Genomic DNA, 23,561 nt, shown 5'->3' with positions numbered 1-23,561 from the left:
CCCAGGTATTTAAGTGTATTATATAGCTCCAATAATTAAATGGTATAGTGAAGATGTCTAACAGATCAATGGAAAAGATTGGAAAGGCCACAGGAAGATCCAAAATTTTCATTTAAGATAAAGATGTTGTTTCATACAACTGTACAATATGGGCTGGTTATTAAAAAATGGTAGTATGATAATAAGTTACTTTTTTGGGGGAAAAGTTGACACCAAATGTAGAAACTATAAAGCCAAGATTGAGAAGTTTAGTGAAATAATAGCTATTTTTTAATGTACTAAAGACTATATATGAAGGCAAATGACCAAAATATTGTCAGTCAGAGTTAGTATCCTTATTATACATAAAGAGTTCTTAAAAATCCACAAAAAGGATAAACAATTTATGAGAAAAACTGGCAAAGGTTAAAGTGTGGACAATTTGAAAAACAAATACAAATAAGTGATCATTAAACATGAAAAAGTAGTCAACTTCACTACCAGACAAAGAAATATAAATTAAACACAGGCATACTGGTTTTAATAATCCATCACATTGTCAAAGATCAAAGAGAATGATAATAACTAGTGGTGGTTTGTGTGAGGAATTAAATTGCTATTAATTTTGGGGGGAGAAATTTGGCAGGAGGAGAAAAATGTCTTTTAAAAAAATTCCTTTTGTTTCAGGACTTCTGCTTCTAGAGTAACCAATTAAAAATAACTTACAGGATCGTTGCTAAAAATTACAAATAAGTAAATAAAGTGGAAGCAATTTAAATGTTAAGAAGGGGAATTGGCTCAATAAATAACACATTTTCATATAGAGAAATATGCAGTAATTAAAACTTCTGATGTTGATGCACATTTATAATATAGAGAGACATTTATTTTGTTTGTTAATTGTAGAAGCAAGTTACAAAACAATATGTGTATCATGATTACTTTGGCATGCATATACATATTTATAATGATACACACATATAATTTGCACAGGAAAAAAATCTGCAGACATCAAAATCCTAAACAGATTGCGGTTGATTTGAATTTTTTTCTTTTTACTTGTTTTTATTTCTAGTTTCTCTCTGTGTTTCTAATTACTTGTATAATAAGAAGGATTTAAAAAGAGCAAGGACTTTTTGAGTCAGTGAATCTGTGCTCCCAATCTCAGCCCTGTTACCTCCTAGCTGCAGATCCTTGGCATGTGGCTTAATCTCTCTATGCCTCAGTTTCCATCTGTCTAGTGCAGTGGTTCTCAACCTTCCTAATGCCGCGGCCCTTTAAAACAGTTCCTCATGTTGTGGTGACCCCCAATTTCATTGTTACAAATTGAACATAATTAAAGCATAGTGATTAATAACAAAAACAATATGTAATTATATATGTGTTTTCCAATGGGCTTAGGCGACTCCCCAAAGGGTCGCGACCCACAGGTTGAGAACCGCTGGTCTAGTGAGACAGGAAGGTCTTCCTCAGTTACAATGAAGAGTGTGTCACAGTTAATAAACAGTCGTTTTATAGCTATAGATAAATATGTAAAGCAAGTTTTGTATGGGGGCAGATTCTTTTTATTTTAAAACATGTTTTTATTGCTTTTTAGAGAGAGCGAGGAAGGGAGAGGGAGAGAGAGATAGAAACATGGTTGAGAGAGAAACATTGACCAGCTGCCTCTTTCACACAACCTGGGCATGTGCCTCGAGTGGGAATCGAACGTCTTGGTTCATGGATTGATGCTCAACCACTGAACCACATTGGCCGTCTGGGCAGATTTCTTTTTAGGTTGACTCCATATTTATTATTATTTTTCTCCCTGGTGATTTAGAGGTGGAGGCTTCAAAGAAACTAGCAGAACTTGATAAGAAAGCAATGGATGAGCTTCTGCGAGAAAGGGACATGTTAAATAAGGTGAGCTGTTGTGGTAACACTGGTAAATAAATGCCTTTTCTTTAGCCATAATATCTGCCTATAACACGATATTCAGAGGCAAACAAAAGTAGATTAGAATAAATAATAGTGCTCAATTTTCCTCTAAGCAGCTATCTGCAGTCCAGCGTTTACTGGCTGTGAATTGAAACTGCATTATCACCTGTGAGCACAAAGGAATTTTGGAGCATTATTATGTAAACTAGCAGGGGATTTCAGAGTGTTTTGTGGATTCTCTTTTTATTGGCGGTGTGTTATTTGGCATCCCAGACTGCCCTAGTCATTCAAAATATCTGAGTTTAATATCTACGATCTGTGTCTTTTGCTAATCTAGAAAGCAGAGATGACTGCTAATAAAATTTTAACTTGGGTGATTTTAAGGGATGGTGATATAAAAAGTCTCTAACTTTGCCTCCATCTTTTCAGGATTGTTGTAGGGTTGGGGTTTTGGGTTTTCCGCCCTTCTTTCTCCTAGTCTTTGAGCTCAATATGGTCTCAGTAATATGGGGAGTTTGAGGCCTGGAGAGCCTTCACTCCAGGTGAGACCCTGCACCCCTACCCTTTTCCTCCTCTTGCCCCTTCCAAAGGATTCCTCCCATTGACAGTCACTCTTAGGACATTAACTATTTTCAAGGTTATAGGATAAGCTTGCCTGCTCAAGGATTTCCTTCGGGGAGGAAAAGTGATTGGCCAGGTGCAGAGTGGGGAGGCTGCTTCCTAACAACAGCCCGATGACTTTTGGCCAAGACAACTTCATCTCATCAAAGTAGACACAGCCTGTATTTGTTCATTCTGACTTGTCATGATTTCCTTTAGTTTCCCAGGATTGAACAAGTGTTAATAAAATAGATTACCCTTTGACTTAAAGTAGACTAGTTAGGGAATCTCAGGAAGTAATAGATTAGATATTATTACATGCATAGCACTCCTTAGGAAAATCATTGAATCTTTTTTTTTTTTTTGCATAATCCTGGAAACTGTTCCTTTATTCTGTAAATTTGTACATGCAAACAATATTATTCGATTTAATTTTTAAATGTACTTTTAACACATGTAATATTTAGTCCATTTATATTTTATATACAGTGATATTCTCTAGAGGAGTGGTTCTCAACCTTCCTAATGCCGCGACCCTTTAATACAGTTCCTCATGTTGTGGTGACCCCCAATTTCATTGTTACAAATTGAACATAATTAAAGCATAATGATTAATCACAAAAACAATATGTAATTATATATGTGTTTTCCGATGGTCTTAGGCGACCCCTGTGAAAGGGTCATTCAACCCCCAAAGGGGTCTCGACCCACAGGTTGAGAACTGCTGCTCTAGAGCTCTTAATAAGCTCTAGAGAATATGATTGTCTTCACTCATCTCTAAAACAATGGAGCTAACCCCAAATATCCAAACACTTTGAGTAATAGGGATGCTCTGTTGTCCTTATTTTTAGAATATGCTCAAGGCAATCCACGCGACCCAGAAACAGGTAGACCTGGTGAAGCTCCATGAACAAGCCAAGAGGAACTTGGAGGAGGAAATCCAGAACTACAAAGACGAGGCTCAGAAGCAGAGAAAGATCATCTTTCAACTGGAAAAGGACAGAGATCGATACATCAATGAAGCCAGTGACCTCACTCAAAAGGTAAGCCGTTCCTTGATGGTGTGGGTGGAGGGAACACGGCACATTCTTTCTGATCGTCACAGTTCTTTCTTTTTTAAATTTTTTATTTTTCTTAATTGTATTTATTTGTGCTTAATCCTCACCCAAAGATATTTTTTCCTATTGATTTTTAGAGACAGTGGAAGGGAGGGAGGGAGAGAGGGAGAAAGAGAAAGAGAGAAACATCAAAGTGAGAGAGACATATCAATTGGTTGTCTCCCGTATGTGGCTGGCCCTGGCACGTTCCCTTGACGAGGAATTGAACCCGTGACTCTTGAGTGTGTGGGCTAACTCTCTAACCATTGAGAAACACCGGCCAGGGCTCTAATGGTCACCTTTCTGATCGGCACGCTGTTGTAAAGGCGATTTATTCAGATTTCAGCTTGTGGTTTACATGAAGATTTAAGAGGAATGGTGTTGACTGTATAAAAGCTGTCCCAGAGCTGATCCTAGGCCAGTGACATGGGCAAGCCTTATGTTTGGTGCTCTCGCTTCCCCTTTCTGGGCCCCTGTCCTAATTTCCGGGTTCTCCATCTTCCCTGGTGCCCTACTGAGAAAAGCATCTTTCTAATTAAATGACCTCAGATTAAGAGGCGAGTAAATACTGGCATCAGCTCAGTGTGTCACACATTCAAAGAGTTTTATTTTAATACTGTTGCAAACCTACAACTTCACTAGTGATGGAAATCCTCCCATTGTGTACCTGAGTTTCAGTTTCTACTTCTCCTAAACTGCTTATGAGGGAGAAGGCTCAGGCAGTATCCTTAGGCTTGACTTCAGGGATTTGGATGTTACTTTTAACCAGTCATCCTAGCACATTGCGTGCATTAAGCAAGAGTGGTTAAACAAGTATTGTTTTGGTGCATTCACAGATGGCAATGAGCAGTGGTTTCAGGATGGGGGGCGGTGGGTATTGGGGAATGAAGAAAAGTTTTAGCTATGAGGCTGAGAAGAGAGTTCTGGAGAAAAGACTGATTTAATGAGCTTGTCCCTCTAGCAAAGTACTGTCTGCTATGCTATTGCATAGCCCTCTCTTCCATCTCAATGAAATCTGCAGTAAATTCTACAGTGTTTACTGATGCTTTTGCATGTTTAAATTTTGCTTTTTTTTTTTTTTGAGTAGAATCTCCAAAATGACAAGGAGGACAGCCAACTTTTGAGTCATAAACATAAAGAAATTGGGAAACAAGCTTTATAACTTCTTCCCATTTAGGCCAAATAAATGCTGAGCAGATATTTGCAGAATATAAGTTTAGAGAAGCACAAATGCATATGATCCGTCCAGCCTCCTACCCCTGATTGGGAGCCTTTGGCATTCAGCACATTTCTTTGCTGACTTAATCATCTTAGAAGCTCCCTGGATTGATTTACTGACTCTGAGAGGACTAGCTGTCAGTTCAGGCATTCATATTCTCTGGCTTGGGCTGGCGCATTGGCCTCGGTATCAGTCAGCGTTAGCTGAATGGGTTACAGCAACAAAGGTTTATTTTTGCTCACATTAGTGGCCTTTGAGGGTCAGCTGCAGCCCTGCTTCTTGTCCTCCTCACTCCAGGATGGCTCTGTTGGCATGTGCTGGCCTCTTCAGAGGGAAAAGAGTGTAACAGTGGATACTTCAGGGTGCTCTCAGAGCTTCTGCTGCCAAAGGAAGAGCACAGGGCCTGTCCACCCATATTCCATTGGCCAGAGCAAAGCACATGGCGAAGCCTGATCCTACTCCCTGGGCAGGAGTATGATCCCCCTAAAGGAGGGACCTATATGGTGAGACACTGAATGTATCTGAACCTATAATCCGTTGCAGCATTTTACGTCTCCTTTCTGGTAATCAGTCTCTCTCCATTCCTGGCTGCTATCATACTATCAGAGCTAACTGTTAAAAATTCCAATGTAGCCGAAACCGGTTTGGCTCAGTGGATAGAGCGTCGGCCTGCGGACTGAAGGGTCCCAGGTTCGATTCTGGTCGGGGGCATGTACCTGGGTTGCGGGCACATCCCCAGTGGGAGATGTGCAGGAGGCAGCTGATCAGTGTTTCTCTCTCATCGATGTTTCTAGCTCTCTATCTCTCTCCCTTCCTCTCTGTAAAAAATCAATAAAATATATATATAAAAAAAATTCCAATGTAGTCTTATAATTATTCCTGGCCCTACCAACCTTCGTTACCTCTGAGCCACCTTGGGCAGTGCTTCCTAACATTTTTTTGCATCACAACACTCATAGAAAACAGAGCCGATGGCATGTGGAAATAAGGAGGATGAGACAGGGCTGGAGGAGATTCACCCAAGGGTGATAGCTGCCCAGGTCCCGGTAGGTAGAGCGAATCAGTATTTTTGTATATACCTGTCACCCATGCAACACAGCAATTGGTATGCTCTGACTTAAAAGACAGAGTCCCAGCTCTTTGTTCTCCCTAGAAAGTTCTCCTTCCCCTTCTCTGCATGGAAAACTCCTATTCATCCTTCAGTACCCAGCTCAAATGTTCATCTCTGGGGTCAAGCCTGCTCTGACTGCCTAGGCAGAGCTAGTCATTTCCTACTTGGTGGATTTGTTTATATCTCTGGGTGGCAGTTATCATCCTCCAGTATTGTTATTTCCGTGCATATTTGTTTTTCCTACTTTACAGTGAGCTCTTGGGAGCAAGGATTTTATCTCATTCACTGTTTCATTCCAGCATGCTGGTAAATAGTAGGCACCAAAACAGTGTTTGTTAAACAAATGGATAGATGATGTGTGATAAAAATAATGCTGCCACTGATTTTCATATAGGATTATATATTTTTCTGTTTTCTTGCAAAGGAGAGATACTAGTGCCAAGTTTTGCTGGTAACTTTATCAAGTTTTCTGATGTTTAACTGCACAAGATTATACAGTGTCTCACCTAAATAATTTAAACACAAGTCCTTAAAATATATTATCAACTATAATTTTTCTATCTGTTACATAATCTCTGATAGCATATATCAGTTGCTATAGCAACTTGTGTCCTCTCTGGGCTTCTTATCAAGGACATATATGTCTTTTTTGCTCTTCCTCATATTTTTGTCTCTCTTTCCTCCCCCCCCCACTCTCTCTCTCTCTCTCTCTCTCTCTCTCTCTCTCTCTCTCTCTCTCACACACATACACACACACACACACACACACACACACACACACACACACCTACTCCTTATTTCCTTATTTGAACAAACAGAAAGTTGCCTTTCGTGCATTCTATTTATTGGGAGTTGAGGGATAATGTCAGGTGCTGGGGATGATGTCATGAAGCTAATATTTTCATCTACTTCTAGAGTATACACTGTCCAAGTTTATTCTTTTGATCCAGCAGTTTCTTTAAAAACTGAGTCCGTGGAACCATAAGAAATGCAAAGATTTCTATAAAAGAATATTCTTCAAAATAAATTGTGCTATATGTATTTGATACAGTATTATGTACCATTAAAACCATGTACATTTAATGTTAGAAAATCATTAAAAAATGGGAAACAATGTTTACAATATGAATCTGATAAAAACACAATGCAAAATTGTGCAAATGGGGCAAAAGTAGGTTTACAATGGTTTGTATGGAAAATAAAAACTTTTAACAGCATCAAACACTAAGGCTGACATAGAGCCTGATGCTGAAGTAGAAGAAAGGAGAATGGATGAGAATTTTAAAGCCAACAGAGGTGAACTGAGAAAATCTATCTGGACCTCAACTCACAGTTCCTTGAATTGGCTTCATAGAAGAGACAACCCGAGAAGAGCTAGAAAGATGCTTCAGAAATCTCCTACCATCTCTTCCCCTACTCAGTGTCTACACTGACCAGTTCATTCCACCTTCCTGCTAGTCAAGTGCTTGTGCCCAGCCAGTCGGACAATTATGGCCAATCCAAAGAATGGGGAAGGCAGGGTGGAGCTGGTGGTTGCCCAGTGCATTCTGGGATGGCGGCTTAGGGATGTGGCAGGGCAGAGAGAATCACCCCTGAAAGTGGGACCTACTGGGAGTTACAATTGTCCATAGACCACATCAGCTCAGAGTGATAAGAAATAGGCATTTGGGCCTGGGGCTCCTACAACATCCTAAATGAAAGAATACTAAAGATTGGGAAGTGGACAGAGCTCTGCACATCTCTGTATTCCCACCTGTAGTTTTGAAAAGTGGATTCTAGCACCATCCTGTGATTCTAAGAGTTGAACCCACCTTAATAGAGCTGCTCCTCGGGTGCAATAAATCCTCCCTTGTCCAAGGATGAATAAGGAAAAAGGCAGCTTAATGGGGTCTATGGAAAAAATATGCCTTCGAACTAGAGAAAGAATGGCCTCTGGAAGCCCCAGGGTAAAAGCCAGGCTCCGAAAATTCCTTTATGGGAAGATATTTAAGTTGAACCTCTAACGTAGCTATTTTTGTAAGTGAAAAACAGTGGATGCTCAGAGATTTCTTAAGGTTCAACCTAATAGAAGAAAATTAGTGTCAGGTTTCTTCTAAGGTAAAGAATAGTGTTTGTTTAGCAAAATACCTTGATCCTTGCATTGTTTTAGGCAAGGACCTAATGAACTAGAGTGAGACAAAGAAAAGTAACAGAAATTGGGGAAGGGAGGGGGTGGTGGTGAGCAGGAAATGTGGAGGAGATTTGAAAGGATGAGACCACACCAACATCCAGGAAGTAGGTTGGGCTCTTTTGGAAGAGACTCCTTCCATGGAGGGGGTGGGGATAGGGAGAGGGAGTGAATATTTGCAGAACCAGAAAGTAAGCTACTGCAGTGCTTCAGCACTTTTTATCCTCCTGGCTTTTCTTCTGCTACACTCTTAGATTTTACTACTCAGATAAATTGAGAGGCGCCAGGTGTGACATTGTAGATTGTGGTCCACCATACGTACTCTTTTTCTCAACTGTTAACCAATTCTAGGTAAAACCGCTTCTAGTTAATTATTAAATCTGAGAAGAATTTTGCACATCATGCATTTGGCTTACATTAGGGCCCCTCCCTTTTCATTCTAAACGTTAAACTTCTGGCCTTTGCCTCCCAGACATTTTACATGCCCAAAAGCAGTCTTTTACAACGAATCCCTCCTTACAACTGTCTTAGCTCGCTGCTTGTTTGCCTATAAGAGTGTCAGGCAAAGCTCTTCTAGACACAGGTTCCAAGAAATGAATAATAATGTGCTCTCAAGGGCTTAGAAATAAGCGAGGAAAGCAAAAGATCAAAGAAATATTGTTCCCTGAATAGGTACTTCATAACAAAAAGAAGCTCCTGTTTCTTTGATATTTATTCAGTTTTAGACAAGAGCACCTTTAATAGGCTAGAACCCTGGAGAGGAACCTCAATGGGACATCCACAAATTATAAGCTTTTGGTGTTATAATGAAAGAAGTGTATTATGGGTCACTATTTTTCTGCAGAACAGAATTTGATCCACAGAAAAACAAACCTGATTTGTTAAGTATACTGCTAATACAATATGATATAATCTTAGCCTACCATGGTAATCTATTAGCATTTATTAAATGACTAGATTATGCTATGCTAGGTACCTATATAGTGACACAAATACACATTTTCTTTATTGTTGAAAGTATTACAGATGTTTCCTTTGTTTGTTTGTTTTCCCTCCTTGACCCTCTCCACCTGGCACCTGCCCCTCCCAGGCCTTCGCCACTCTATTGTCTGTGTCCATATATGCATACTAGAGGCCCAGTGCACAAAATTCGTGCATGGGAGGTGTCTCCCTCAGCCCAGCCTGCGCTCTCTCACAGTCCGGGATCCCTCGCTCCTTACCACCCACCTGCTCATGCCTTACTGCTTGGCTCGCTGCTCCTTAGCTGCAGGCTCCTTACCACTCAACTCACTGCTCCTTAGCGCTGCCGTGGAGGCGGGAGAGGCTCCTGCCACTGCGCTTGCCAGCTGTGAGTCCAGCTTCTGGATGACTGGTGCTCCCCCTGTGGGAGCGCACTGATCACCAGGGGGCAGCTCCTGCATTGAGTGTCTGCCCCTGGTGGTCAGTGCGTATCATAGTGACTGGTCATTTGGTTGTAACAGTCGCTTAGGCTTTTATTATATAGATAAGTTCCCCAGTTAATCACTATCCCCCATGTCCCACCCATGCCTTCCCTCTGGAATTCTCAGTCTGTTCCATGACAAATGCACATTTTCTCACTCAAATCCTCATAATGGTCCTCTGAGGTAGGTATCATTATATCCCTCATTATATAATATAATGTAATGTTATTAAAAAACCAGAAACATAGGTATGCCACTATACATTTAAGATAGAGGATGAAACAAGGAAGTGAGTAAATTTAACATTTCACCTGCCTGGGCACCCAGGTTCTTCCTTTCTAAGTGAGTTTTTCAGTGTTCTTATGAAAGTAAAGGCATTGTCAGCATTCAGACCATTGACATCGAGTCAGGAAAAACTCATTTCAAAAGATTATTGCACTATTTCATCAAATGCAAGTTAAAGAGTTCCACATTCAGTGACCTACTTCCTTACCCTGCCTTCGTCTATATGATGTTTTGACTACGCTGCAGCTTTCCAGCCTGTGTTATTGATTTTTATCTCAGTCTTATTTCTATTGGCAGGTTGTTCTAAGAGAAAAAGAAAAGGCAGGAGTAGGTTATAAACTGGGACTGCACCCCGATAGTGCACCGTAAGCAGTTTCTGGGCACCTCTGAAGTGGGCCTGCAAATGCTGGGAGCTCCAACTCTCTGGCTGTGATAACACCTTCTATATTTGGGTGTGATTTATCTCATGTGTTGGGTTGAGATATCTAAAGTGTAATCAACTAATTTAACTCCAGCCCCACAGCTGGCACCCCACATCTCTGATAAACCGTTTTTAATGGGGGGACGTTTCGCTGACAAAAGGTTTTGCTCCTACTCCACACCCCGCACGTTTTATGAATTTTCAGGACTGGAACTTCTGTATGACATTGCTTTGAATGATTTCCTTAAAAAAAAAAAAGTTTGGTTCTCAACACACAGAACTAGATGGCTTTGTGAACTGTCTTTTCCCTTAGTTTCAGTACTTATTTTTTCATTGTCATTTAACGGAAATGCCTTTGATCTTCTTGGTATCAGGATGGGTTCTCATTCCTCCCAGCTTCAAGGATGCAGAAGTGAGATTGTGCACGGTTGTTGCAGAGAGGTGGACCCTGCTACTGGGTGCCCCCAAAGAAATGGGAACCTTTTATCTGGAGCATTATTCTGCCTGTGCGGAGGATGATTATAACATCTCCCAGAGTGATTGAAGATTTTTTTCTCTCTGATGTGCCTCTTGATATTCCAAATGCTGATCATGCTGTTTAAAGTATCTTTAATCTATTCATTTCACTGACCCCAGAGAGAGTGATCATGTTCAGAGAAAGGTGCATTTCTTAAAAAAATATCAAGCAAATAACAGACCCAGTCATGGATACCTTACTCAGGTTTCACATTTACTCGTGGTGGGATCTTGAAAGGCCATCTGCTGCTCATTTTTAAGGAACCTGAAGATATGGATCAAAGACATTGAAAAAGGAAGGGGATTTCTTTTCATTTCACATCTATTCACTTGCCTCTTCCACAGACCTCCTTGTCGCAGGTCTTCTAATTTTTTTAAAAAAATATATATCTTTATTGATTTCAGAGAGGAAGGGAGAGGGAAAGAGAGATAGAAGTATCAATGAAGCCGAAACCGGTTTGGCTCAGTGGGTAGAGCGTCGGCCTGCAGACTGAAAGGTCCCAGGTTCGATTCCGGTCAAGGGCATGTACCTGGGTTGCGGGCATATCCCCAGTAGGAGATGTGCAGGAGGCAGCTGATCGATGTTTCTCTCTCATCGATATTTCTAACTCTCTATCTCTCTCCCTTCCTCTCTGTAAAAAATCAATAAAATATATTTAAAAAAAAAAAAAAGAAGTATCAATGATGAGAGAGAATCATTGATTGGCTGCCTCCTGCATGCCCCCTACTGGGGATCAAGCCCACAATCCAGGAATGTGCCCTTGACCGGAATTGAACCTGGGACTCTTCAGTCCACAGGCTGACATTTTATCCACTGAACCAAATCAGCGAGGGCTAATTTTGTTCTTTCTGGGCCCCCAACCAAGACATCTACTGCTGAGTCTGTATATATTCTTACCTTGGGCCATTTTCCCCCACACAAAGTGTTGATAGCAAATAATAATAGTAAAATAGTAAAAACATAAAATTGTATTGTACAACTCTAGACACATACATTTTAAAAAAGTTTGAAATAGTTCTCTCAAAAATGTGTATGTATATCATGGTTTGATCCAAGAAGAAGTAGAAAATGTGGAAAGATTAATAACTATGGATGCTACCAAAAAAGTTGAGAGAAAATTAGTTCCAAAATTGCCACCGAGGGCCTAATGATTATAGAGTTGAGTTTCTTCAAACTTTTAAGAATCAGATAATTCCCAGGCTAACACACACACACACACACACACACACACACACACACACACACATACACACACATTTTGCAAATAAATTTAGAAAAGTGCTGTTCATGCACTTAGTATTCTTTTGGGTAATATTGATTGGCATTGGTGTGCTGATATTACCCATGCCTTCTGCAGTGATAATGAAAAAAGATTCCAGGACCAGGAGAGAGCTTGGGGTCCGAGGTTGGAATGATTGAGGAATACGAAGGCAGAGGCAGTTCCCACAAATTCTGTAAATGCCCAATATTAACTGCTTAGATAAGATGGGTAGGACCACCCTCAGACCCTCATAACATTCTGTGCATATCTCAGTTTACTGGTTGTATCCATTCCCTGATTATCCATTTTATGGTTAAGTCACTCACCAGAGGTGATCTTGAGGGTAGGCAATGAGTCTTATTCTTCTTTACATCGCTAGTGCTTTTACAGTGCTTGCCCTAGATAAGTCCTCAGTTACATGTTTATGAATAAATGGGTAAGTGAATTAATAAGTGAACAGAAAGGGATTCCTTTCATTTTCTGAAACCAGCAGAAACATTGATTTTAAAATAGAACCAAAAAGAAGGGGATTGAGTTAAATCATTTATGAATATGTATGCAGAATCCCAAATGAAATTCTAGCTAACCAAATTCAACAGTACATTAAAAGAATCATCCACTATGACCAAAGAGAGTTTATCCCAAAACCACAAGGAGGGTTTTCTATTAAGGAAACTATTGCTGGCAGTATGGGTATGTGCAGTGTTACAACCATTTTGGAAAGCAATCTAGCAATATCTATTAAAGTTTAAAAAGATGTATTTCTTTTGAGTCAGGTATGCCACTCCTGGGGGTCCATCCCAGCAGAACTAAAAGCACAAGTGAAATAAGTAAAAGGACATATGTACAACACTGTTCATTGCTGTGTGGTTCATCGTGGCAAAACAGTGGCAACTAAGTTAATGGCCCACCGAGGGGAAGAGCTGAGTATAGGATGGTACACTCCCACTGTAGGGTTTTATGCCAACTTTCAAGAGAATGAATTAGAGCTAGTTCATGTGATTTCCACAAAGTACTATTGGATGATAGAAAGCAAGGTGCATTAAAGTATATATTAGAAGATCCCATTTTGCCAAAACATAAAAACCAAACCCCAAAAAGCAAAATGAAAACCAACAAATTCCTGTATCTGTATATGTCCTAGTAGAAGAGTTGTGAATGATATTACTTCTTTTGACTTTGGTTTCCTTCTTTGAACAGCGGGGTGATGATAATGTCTATTTTATAGGATTTTTTGGGAAGATTAAATGAGTTACATAGAAAGTACCTGAGAAATATTAAGCTATGATGATGATGATGATGTTCCTGGACTTGAATAGAATATGCAGAATTCAAAGAAAATATATGGAAGAACACATACTAGATTGTTAACCCGGTTACTTTATGAACCAGTGAGGGGCTGATGTGGGTTCAAGAGAGAAGGAAGTTCCAATAAATAAGGAAAATAAAATAAATGTATGTTTCACATTTATGCATTTAATTAAAATTACGGCACACAGAATTGTGTATAAAGAAATAAAATTAAAATACTTGTAAGAGGAATACAACTATATCAAATCAATAAACCTAATAAGAAAAAATGCTATAAAATAATGTATGCTGAAAAGGCACTTGCTAAAATTTAATACCATCTCTTCTTAATTTTAAGTCCAAGAAAACTTTGAAAGGTGTTTATGTAAAGATATAAACACCAGCCATCATTGACCCTGAAGGAAAAATGTAACAGCAGGGTTTCTCCAAGTGTATTTTCCAGAATGCTAATTCCACCAGTGGAATAAAAGAATTCTGTAGTGCAATGATTTGGGGACAGGCTGCTCACAGGTAGCCCACACCTGAATCAATGAATATCAGCATGGCAAAGATCTAAGTACTTTTTGACCTTTAGATTCTAGGTAAAATGCCTCTTTTTCAGAGGAACCTCCCCAGCTGTGTTACTTCAGGTACACCCTGTCCTTTTATTCTCTAGCACACTGCGCTGTTTATTTCCTTCCATTCTAGCCAATAATTAGGAGAACTTCACTGAAATGCAGTGACATCGTAAGAAATTTCTCCTTATGTGTCTTAGTTCTACGTATTGTTTAGACCAGAGTTCCAGTGAGCGAATCACTAACATTTTTCTACTTAAGGAATTTCTGAAGAAGTTTGCTCATAAATATCAATTTCTGTGGACATTGGGCCGAGAGTCATGATTATGTAACTCTCATTGTATGGATTGCTTGTTTGAGAGGTACTGGCTCTCTGTGGAATTTCGTGCCTCAGTTTTCCGTACTTGCAAGAAGGAGGCAATTATTCTCGAAGCTTATCTTTCCCAGAAGTGTTTTGTGCGCGATAGAACACAGTTTTATGAAGCCCTTGGAGTTTCCCTGATGGAGTGACACTGACATTGGCATGACAGTGTTGTGATTGCTATCAGTGTTCAAAGGCCACTTTTCTTTCTTGTGTTTAACTACAAAGACTCAAGTGTAGCCAAACAGCTAACTTATCTCTTATCTTTCTGAGCCCTCTGTGTTAAGATCTGTTTAAACCCGAGACTTTATTTCCTTTCTCTTTTTGGTAGTTGAGGTCGTCAGGAGAGGTTTTCAAAATTGAAAGGATTTCTTTATTTCCCGCCCCTCCCCTCTTGTGATCACAAAATTACTGTGCTTAGCTCATGCTCGAGCAGAACTCCAGAGGAGATAAAATGTATGTTTGCCCCTAATCAGCTGGGCTGACTTTCTGTGTTGTGCCTCAGTGATTAGAGGCACAGTCCAATTTTTTGATGGCTGGCATTTCTACTAGCTTCCCTGGGAGAAAAATCTCTGTGTACTGAAGTGGTAACTACAGATGGGCTGTTTAACCATCTCAGTATTCTTTCTCCTCCAGGTCCTCATGAACATGGAAGACATAAAAGTCCGCGAAATGCAGATTTTTGACTACAAAAAGAAAATCGCTGAATCAGAGACTAAATTAAAACAGCAACAGAACCTGTACGAAGCTGTGAGGTCAGACAGGAATCTGTACAGCAAAAACCTGGTGGAAGCTCAGGTATAGAATGTATTTATGTCTTTATACTTTGATTCCTCCCCATCCTGGGTTCAAAGCAATTTCTATCATCCTAATAGCAGAATTTAGAATAGATCAAGAAAATAATCTTGTGGAATTCAACTGAAAAAAAAAAAAGATGAATTATATGCAGAACTCTCAGATTGTTTGAAATGGAAATGACTCAACTTGATAGGATGTGAATATCTCAGTCTGGCTTTTAATTATTATGTAGTATTCCATTCTCCTGTTTCTAATTTTTAAAGCTGCTAATAGCTGCCGTGACTCAGAGGGGAGCAGTGTACTCTTGTCATTTAATTGCAGAGCTTTGCTTTGTAATCTTTTAGTTATAATGTTTGCAGTGATTCCAATTCTTCTCTAGCAAAATGAGGAGTAAGTGTGTGTGTGTGTGTGTGTGTGTGTGTGTGTGTGTCTGGCATAGTCATTATACAGACTTTGTATATATCTCATGAGAATATTTTGAGAGTTCCTGCTATAAAGTACAGTGAGGTTGATGGCACAGCATACGAAGGAATAGCCCAGTCATAAGTAGTCAGGAGACCACTGTTTTGAAAGGGCCTCCCTTAAAAGTGCTTGAATGTGCATTTGAACTTCCATAGGGACTGTGGTGTCAATTTACTTCACTTCCAAACACTTCTCCTTTCATTTTGTTAGGATGAAATAACAGAAATGAAGAAAAAATTAAAGATTATGACTCATCAGGTAGATCAGCTGAAGGAAGAAATCTCTGCCAAAGAGGCAGCGCTCGTGAAGCTACATCTGGAACAGCAGCGCATAGAGAAGGAGAAGGAAACATTGAAGGTACAGCTCTTACAATGAAAGTGATGGACTAATAGTCCCTCTAGTCAAGGCAGGCTATGCGCTCGCCTAAGGCAACAAGGGGCAGGGAGGACAGCCAAGGTGCCAGGAGGATGAGTTCTGCCACCTCTAGGTCAGGCTACCTTACAGGTAAACAAGGACGAGGCCAGTGGAAATGCACAAACACCTGGTTCAGCTGTGTTGGCTATCATCATCACATCAGCAGAAGAGAACCTAGCAGGTCAGCAGTGCCTAAGAAGTCCTGGAGCTTGCAGGCTTCCCACAATCCCTTTGCATTGACAACCCAGGCCCAGCCCTCCTACTCTCCTCCCTGGGCCTTCTGTAAGGCAATGTTGGCAAGACCCTTTGTCCCTCCGCTCCTAATTGCTGTCTACTTCACGTGTGCGTGACTTTCTGCCTGCAGTATCGTTAGCTATTGGGTTCTCACTTGATTTGCCCTCAACTCAGGTTCACAGTTCACCTTACCTCTTTGGATCTAAAAATTTTGCAGCAACTCCTCCAGGGAATCACCTCTGATTTTATATATATATAATTTAAATCTACTAATTTAGGACATTTTATGTCTGCTAACATAAAGATTATCTTTAAGAATACATACCAAATGATTATACCATTTCAGATTCTTGAACCAAATACGTTTTACTATACACATTTACTAAACCTAATATATTTTCCTTTTTTATTCAATCCAGATTTCCCTTCTAATCAATTTGACCAAAGAATTAAAAAAGGAACTTTTGAGAAGATGATGGCACTTTTATTTTGAAAATATACATGCAGAATACCCATGGATGCTTATGAGCCACTTGCAGGAACTATCTATAACAAACAAGAGAACTGAATACCTTGTTTTTCTGTGCATATTAGCCTGCAGAGTGTATCAGATTATCTTGAAAATGTGTAATCAGATTTAATACACATATCCTTGTATTGGATAGATTTAATGCCATACAACCTTGATTCCAAGATGCCATCAACTGAAATATGCACTCTCAAAATGGGTTTTGTAAACTAATGATAGGTCTTCATGGAACTAGAACTACTACATTACGTTAAATCAAGGCACATTTGGTTTGAGAAAGATTAACATGTAAGAAAGGCATCTTTACAAAAAATATGTAATTTATACATTTGCCTGTCTGAGACTTTCATCTCCCAACTCAAGTTTATGATAAAAAATAATAGAAGATTCTGCATTAAAATTGATATTTATATAAAAAAACATGAATACATTTTCTAAAATTTGAAACTTTCCTGCATCTTTGCTCTTACTGTCCTTGTTCTAAGACTTAGTTTTATAGAAGTTATCTCGTTCCACTCTGAAGCCTGTAGTGGAAATGGGTTTATTTATCATTAAATTATTTAGAAGAATCTTATTATAAACATTGCTTTACCTGTGGGCCTCATGGACCCATGTTAGCCAGGCATCAGTATAACTTGATCTAGTACACTACCTCTTTCCTTTTCCAGGATGGCATTAATCCTCATCTCTTCCTTTCCCAAGTAATGCTCTACTAGTATTCAAAAGATTAATTATTAACCCATGCTTATGTCCAAGGTGGAACTAACTGCCTTCTACAAATCCTGTTTTAGAATAAGCAATGTCCTATGCAAAAGAGCAATTTTTCCTAATTCTTTAGTGTTTGACTTCGGTTAACATTGGCTTCACTTATGCATTCCATCACCAGGCATCCACACATATAGCTCCAAAGAAGCATCATAATAAAATAAAACAAAGGTCAATAGGGCCCTGTTTTTTGGTCCTGGTCCAGCAGAGCTGGTGAATATGAAATGAAAGGTGATTAAAGAGCTTCTGCTCCAGAGAGTCTGCTCTAAATGGGGAATCCTGGGTCTGCATAGCTCTGGGTCATCAGTTATAGTAAGATGATTGCTTTGGACGTACTGTGAAACTATGATACCTTTCCCCCCCAGCATTTCCCATTAAGGCAGAGAAATGAGTAACAGAAAAAGATGCCAGCTTGATTTATGATTTGAGGTTATCCAAGGGTGACTTGCAGTGTGCTTCGACTGGGTACTTCTGGCCTATCATTAAGCCCATTTGACATTCTGTAGAAAAATATGACAGCTCAAATGTTGAGTCTGAGCCTCTTGACTTTTTAGCCTCAAATTTGAATCATGTTCCACACAGGTCTCTGGATTTCATGCATCTGTAGTTCAAAAACCAAAACCCCGAGGGAAAGGACAGATTTTCTAGTAACTTTGCTCCAAGAGACATTTAGCTTATTATTGTGAGTTCTACAAAGCTATGTGGGTACATAATCCTCCTGGAAGGCCGGCCCTCTTACCCGTTTGGTAGACTAGGAGATGCCTTTTGACAGGATAATACAATTTATTACTTCTCCAAGCCAACAGATAAACAGTTGCCTATAATAGGTCATCCCCATTCTCATTTAACCCCCTCAAAAGAAAAAATCTTGCTCCTTTCATGTTTCTTTTCCCTTTTAAGTTGCTACCAGGCTCTACTGACTCCTCAGGACACTAGCCATTGTCAGCACATTAGGGTTATGACAGAATGTCAATAGTTCTCGGTGAACGTGGCTGCATCCAGTCTGTCCCAGTCTTGTTTCATCAGCACTGAAGGAGCCAGCTCATCTGGAGTGTCTGCTCTCTAGTCCTAACAAGCCCCCGATTCTGTCTCGTCACCTCCCAATCATCCCACATCAATCTGACAGCACTTTGATTCCTGGCGAAAAATTCAGTGGCAAATTCTCTATGTCCAGAGCTGAGCATCACATTAGTGACTGACTTCAGGGCACCACATCCCTTTTACTTAGTGGACTCTAGAATGACATAGACGGGGACTATCAGAAAGAGAGGGAGAGTGAGAGGAGAGAGAGAGAGAGAGAGAGAGAGAGAGAGAGAGAGAGAGAGAGAGAGAGAGAGAGAGACAGACACTAATTATTCTCATGGCTGGACAGCTTCATGTGCCCCTATTTGTTTGGTTAGATGTAAATGCATGACTTCTGTGAAGCCCAGTGAATATCAGGATCATGTATGAATGGGTGAAACTTTCACAGTTGTGGTTCTGGAGATATGATTTATGCCTTCAACCAAGTTAGATGGTGAATATTCCATAATCACCTATTACAAAATGGTATAATTACAGAGGCAGTGACTAAAAAATGTGTCCAGCCACCATATTACAACTTGGCACCACTTTGAGAAATGCTGATACCTTGGGCTCCACCTACAACATTGCTTGATGGGTGTTTGGGTGCAGAGCAGTTGTTACCAACTTTTCTGGGTGAGACAGCTCAGATTGATAGCTGCTAAATGCATTAGACCAAAGGTATTGTGTTGATGTTAACATTTGCTGCCAACACCTAATGGCACATCTTGTTTACAGCCCATAAATTTGTGACATAAGGAGACCATTTAGAATTTTGATATATTATGAAAAAACACACCCAGCAATGCCAAACGCACTAGTGGTTTTATATTCCAGACAAATACTTTTACACACCACTGATTGCATTTTAATAGAACAGGGATTTCATTTTGTTCTGCTGATGGATTCTGATCAGCTCTTGGCACTTAAGAACAGGGAAGTGAATGTTACACATCTGGGAAAATAAAAGTTTTATTAAAGAAAGCATGAGCCAAGCAGGTATTTTATTGCTGTCTTCGCTGTCACCTTAAATGATTATAGAAATCGAAAGGCCGGTTCTTCAAACGCTTTCCTAACAGGCAATCCCCCAAAGTGGTAAATACTAAACCAGATATTTTCTCAGTACGTATTTCCTTTTGCTTATCCCTGGACCAGAACGTATTTCATGAGTGAACAAACAGAGTGTCATCAGAGAAGCCCTTGGTTTCATAGTAGCTGACTGCATTTAGTTTGTGACATTACACATTACACATTTGCGGCATCGCACAGGATCTTCTACTGCTTGGATAAGTTTGAAGTAAGGAGTTAATGACTCTTGCTCTTCATGGATTAGAGACAGACCTTAGGAAGAGTTGGGGTGGCTCACGGGCACTTACAAATATGGGGTTTTCTAGCATCCCAGTGAGATTTATGAGTAGGGAGGGTGGGGCTGCCAATATTTCCTTGAAAGAAAATCTTACTGCTTTTTCACTGTCATTTGCTGATCTGCAAGCCATTGAAGAGTTGGAACCTTAATATGGTCTTGCGATCTCCCTTGTGATTCTCAGTATGGGTAAAACAGAGCTCTCCTCCCATGTGTTTCTTCTTGTGCTCACCTGGTCTGTGACATCACCTGTCTTCCCAATGTGGGCCTGGATACCTCTATGGCTCCCCATTGCCGACACTGTACGGTGTGTGGCCTACAAGGCCCTTCCAGGCTGGCTCAGCTGTTTGACCAGCCTCACCCCCTGCTGTTCTTTACCTAACACTCTAATCCAGCCACATGGGATGTTTTGCTGACTGGTGAGTGCACCGGGCACTTTAGAGTTTGCATGTGCCTTTGTTCACACAAGCCTGACTGCAAGCTACTCTCCCCATAAAATAGAGTCGTCCCCTTTGGGAATATCTGTTACCTGCCAAGGCCCTGACTGGTTATTTCATCTAAACGCCAGGCAGAAATAGGAACTTACTCCTGTGTACCCCCATGTCCTTTTTCATACTGTTCATAACATTTTGACACTGTAGTGTGGTTGGTTATATTTATCATCTCCAATGGATGGAGCAACCCTCAGGTCTTACTCTCCTGTGTTTGACTTGGATGTGTTGTGTGATGATAGCTTTGGGGCCAAAAGATCCAGGTTGGGCCGAAACCGGTTTGGCTCAGTGGATAGAGCGTCGGCCTGCGGACTGAAAGGTCCCAGGTTCGATTCCGGTCAAGGGCATGTACCTGGGTTGCGGGCATATCCCCAGTAGGAGATGTGCAGGAGGCAGCTGATCGATGTTTCTCTCTCATCGATGTTTCTAACTCTCTATCTCTCTCTCTTCCTCTCTGTAAAAAATCAATAAAATGTATTAAAAAAAAAAAAAAAGATCCAGGTTGGAATCTCAACTCTGCTATGTACTAGCTGTGTGACCTTGGGTGAGTTGATTTGCTTTTCTTTGTCTCTGTAATTGCATTTGTAAAATGGGAATACAAGTAGCTATGCAAAATACCCAATATCATGCCTAGGATATTGTAGGCTTCTGTAGGTCACAAATATACTTGTGGAAATGAAGTGAATGTATTCTTTGAAGAGAGGAATTTTCCTTCTGAAACTTAGCAGACCATAACACCCTTTCTCCATCATTCTTATGAGTTCCGTGTAACCTAAAGAGCTGCAAGATCTGCATTTAGTTCCAGGAAGTTTTCCTGACAATCCCAGTCCTCTGACCTCTGGTAACATCAAATCACTGTGTTTGTGACAATAATGATATGGAAACATTATTGCCTGGACTTGTTAATATTTGCATAAGACTTGTATATCTTATTTTTCATCTAGGTTGGAAGCATCTTAGGAGTAGGATGTATATTTCTTTTAATGCATGGTATCTCTTCTGTTCCATCAAGATATTTTATAAGATAGACAATGGGCTGCTATCTTTATTCATTTAATTTTTGCTTAAAATGGTCTTTATTTCTGTAGTTGATGTGCTAGTAGTATTAGGACCATTAGAGGAGCTGGCACATACAAAGATTCCTCCCCATGCTTACCCCCACATCTTCTCCTGCACTATTCTTTGCGAATTCTCCTCATTTTTAGTTGGTGAGAGAAGTGCTGCTGAATACCAATGAAGACCCTGCTACACACATATAGAAAAATGATGGAAATCCCCCAAGGGCACAACTCATGGAATAAACATGATCCCTGTAGTGTGCATTGCTGTTTCTTTACAGGCTGTGTGTGTGTGCGTGTGTGTGTGTGTGTGTGTGTGGATTGTTTTGATTGTGAGAGTGATCAAACCATGTTAAAACATCAGAGGAGCGTGTGAGAAGTGCACGGTACATCTAATTCTGGACCCTGCCGTCCTGGTTTGTGCTGTTACAGAGTGAAATTTGCCCATAGCTTTCGCTCTTTCTCAGGCCGAGCTGCAGAAGCTGAGACAACAAGCCCTGGAGACCAAACACTTCATTGAAAAACAGGAAGCCGAAGAGAGAAAACTCTTGCGCATTATTGCCGAGGCTGATGGGGAGAGGCTGAGACAGAAGAAGGAATTAGACCAGGTAGGAACATCTCCTCACCAGACCCACAGGCGTCATCAGCAGACACTACTGTTTGATTCAACTCTTCACAAGTGCGAATTCTTCTCTAAGCTCTTCCACTCAGTTTATTGGAAGAACAGTAGCAGAGGCTCATCTTCTCTTGATTAATTATGAAATATTTATTTATTCAAGTCATATCTACAAGTACTTACTGTGTGGCAGTCACTCCTCTAGGACCTGAGGATCCATTGACCAATAAGAACGTAAGATCCTTGTCTTCAGGGAGCTTAACATTCTAGTGTAATATAATTGCTTGCATATAACTGTAATTAATAATTACATAGTATGGGGATTACAAACATATGCTTTCAGAGAACAGGCAGGTTAAAAATAAAAAAATGGCCTGTGTAAGACAGTGAGGAGTGGTACAGTGTGGCAAGGGCTAGCCCACGCTAAGTCACTCAAATGGAAGCATTTATAAAACAATGGGTTGGAAAAAAACGACCCAACACCTATGGGCCAAGGATTATTGAATTATTATTACGATGAATTATATGTTGTACTCTTTCTAACAAGACTGCAGGTCCTCATGGGAAGAGTGCAGTGTTGATTGACTAGCAAACCATTTCCAGTGCCCCACTCACTGGGTGCGGAGCACATGTGGCCATTGGCTGGGTATTCATCGACTGAGTGAATGCTGCTGCCATAATGAAAAGTGAGACTTTTTGTCCCTTGGTGGCCATGTCCTCCCCTACCTCTCTAGGTCATCGGCGAGAGAGATATCCTCGGGTCGCAGCTCGTTCGTCGCAACGATGAGTTGGCTTTGCTTTATGAGAAGATCAAGATCCAACAGTCTGTGCTGAATAAAGGCGAGATCCAGTACAACCAGAGGCTGGAGGACATGAGGATCCTCAAGCTTGAGATCAAGAAGCTTCGTCGGGAAAAGGGGATTCTTGCCAGGAGTGTGGCTAATGTCGAGGAACTCAGGTAACAGGAGACCTCTCTGTGGGGAGTTCCTGAAATGACCTTTTTTTTGGAAATGTTTTTATTGTTTTTAGAGAGAGAGAGAAAGGGGGAAGGATAGAGAGATAGAAACATTGAGAAAGAAACATTGATCAGCTGCCTCCTGCACACCCCCCATTAGGGATTGAGCCCACAACCAGTGACCATGGAATTCATCCGGTGACCTCTTGGTTCATGGGTCCATGCTCAACCACTGAGCCACACCAGCCAGGTGACCTTGTGTTCCTTTTGTTCATCATTGAGGTCTTTATCAAGTTGTGTACAGTTCTTTATATGTTGAAATTACTGGCAAATAATAACAACAACTTTTCCATAATTCAGAATCTACATTGTGCCCCTTCTATGTCACAAAAAAATGAATTTGTTTCCTTTCAGGGGAATATAAGTGAGTACAAAAAGTTTTTTTTTTAAACTTTATTTTGGATTTAAAAGAAGAAATCTCAAGTCAAATCACAAATACGAACTAGTTACAATTCAGAAAAAAAATTTCCCCCAGTGAGCTCTTTAGACTTTCTTTAATAAGGCAGTTCCCA

General features: G+C 40.3%; 1 protein-coding gene across 1 annotated transcript in view; it reads left to right on the top strand.

The window, feature by feature from the left end:
• The window catches only part of CFAP58 (cilia and flagella associated protein 58), a 103,765-nt gene that overhangs the window by 40,166 nt on the left and 40,038 nt on the right, over positions 1-23,561 (top strand). The window contains exons 9-14 of the mRNA XM_036337372.1: positions 1,799-1,881; positions 3,348-3,539; positions 14,879-15,040; positions 15,713-15,859; positions 21,886-22,026; positions 22,769-22,992. Of these exons, the coding sequence (XP_036193265.1) occupies positions 1,799-1,881; positions 3,348-3,539; positions 14,879-15,040; positions 15,713-15,859; positions 21,886-22,026; positions 22,769-22,992 (949 nt within the window). The remainder of the gene's footprint in view (positions 1-1,798; positions 1,882-3,347; positions 3,540-14,878; positions 15,041-15,712; positions 15,860-21,885; positions 22,027-22,768; positions 22,993-23,561) is intronic.

This window comes from Myotis myotis, unplaced genomic scaffold, assembly GCF_014108235.1.
Source record: "Myotis myotis isolate mMyoMyo1 unplaced genomic scaffold, mMyoMyo1.p scaffold_m19_p_15, whole genome shotgun sequence".
In the NCBI taxonomy this organism is placed as follows: domain Eukaryota; kingdom Metazoa; phylum Chordata; class Mammalia; order Chiroptera; family Vespertilionidae; genus Myotis; species Myotis myotis.
This window is presented reverse-complemented; position numbering and strand designations above follow the sequence as displayed.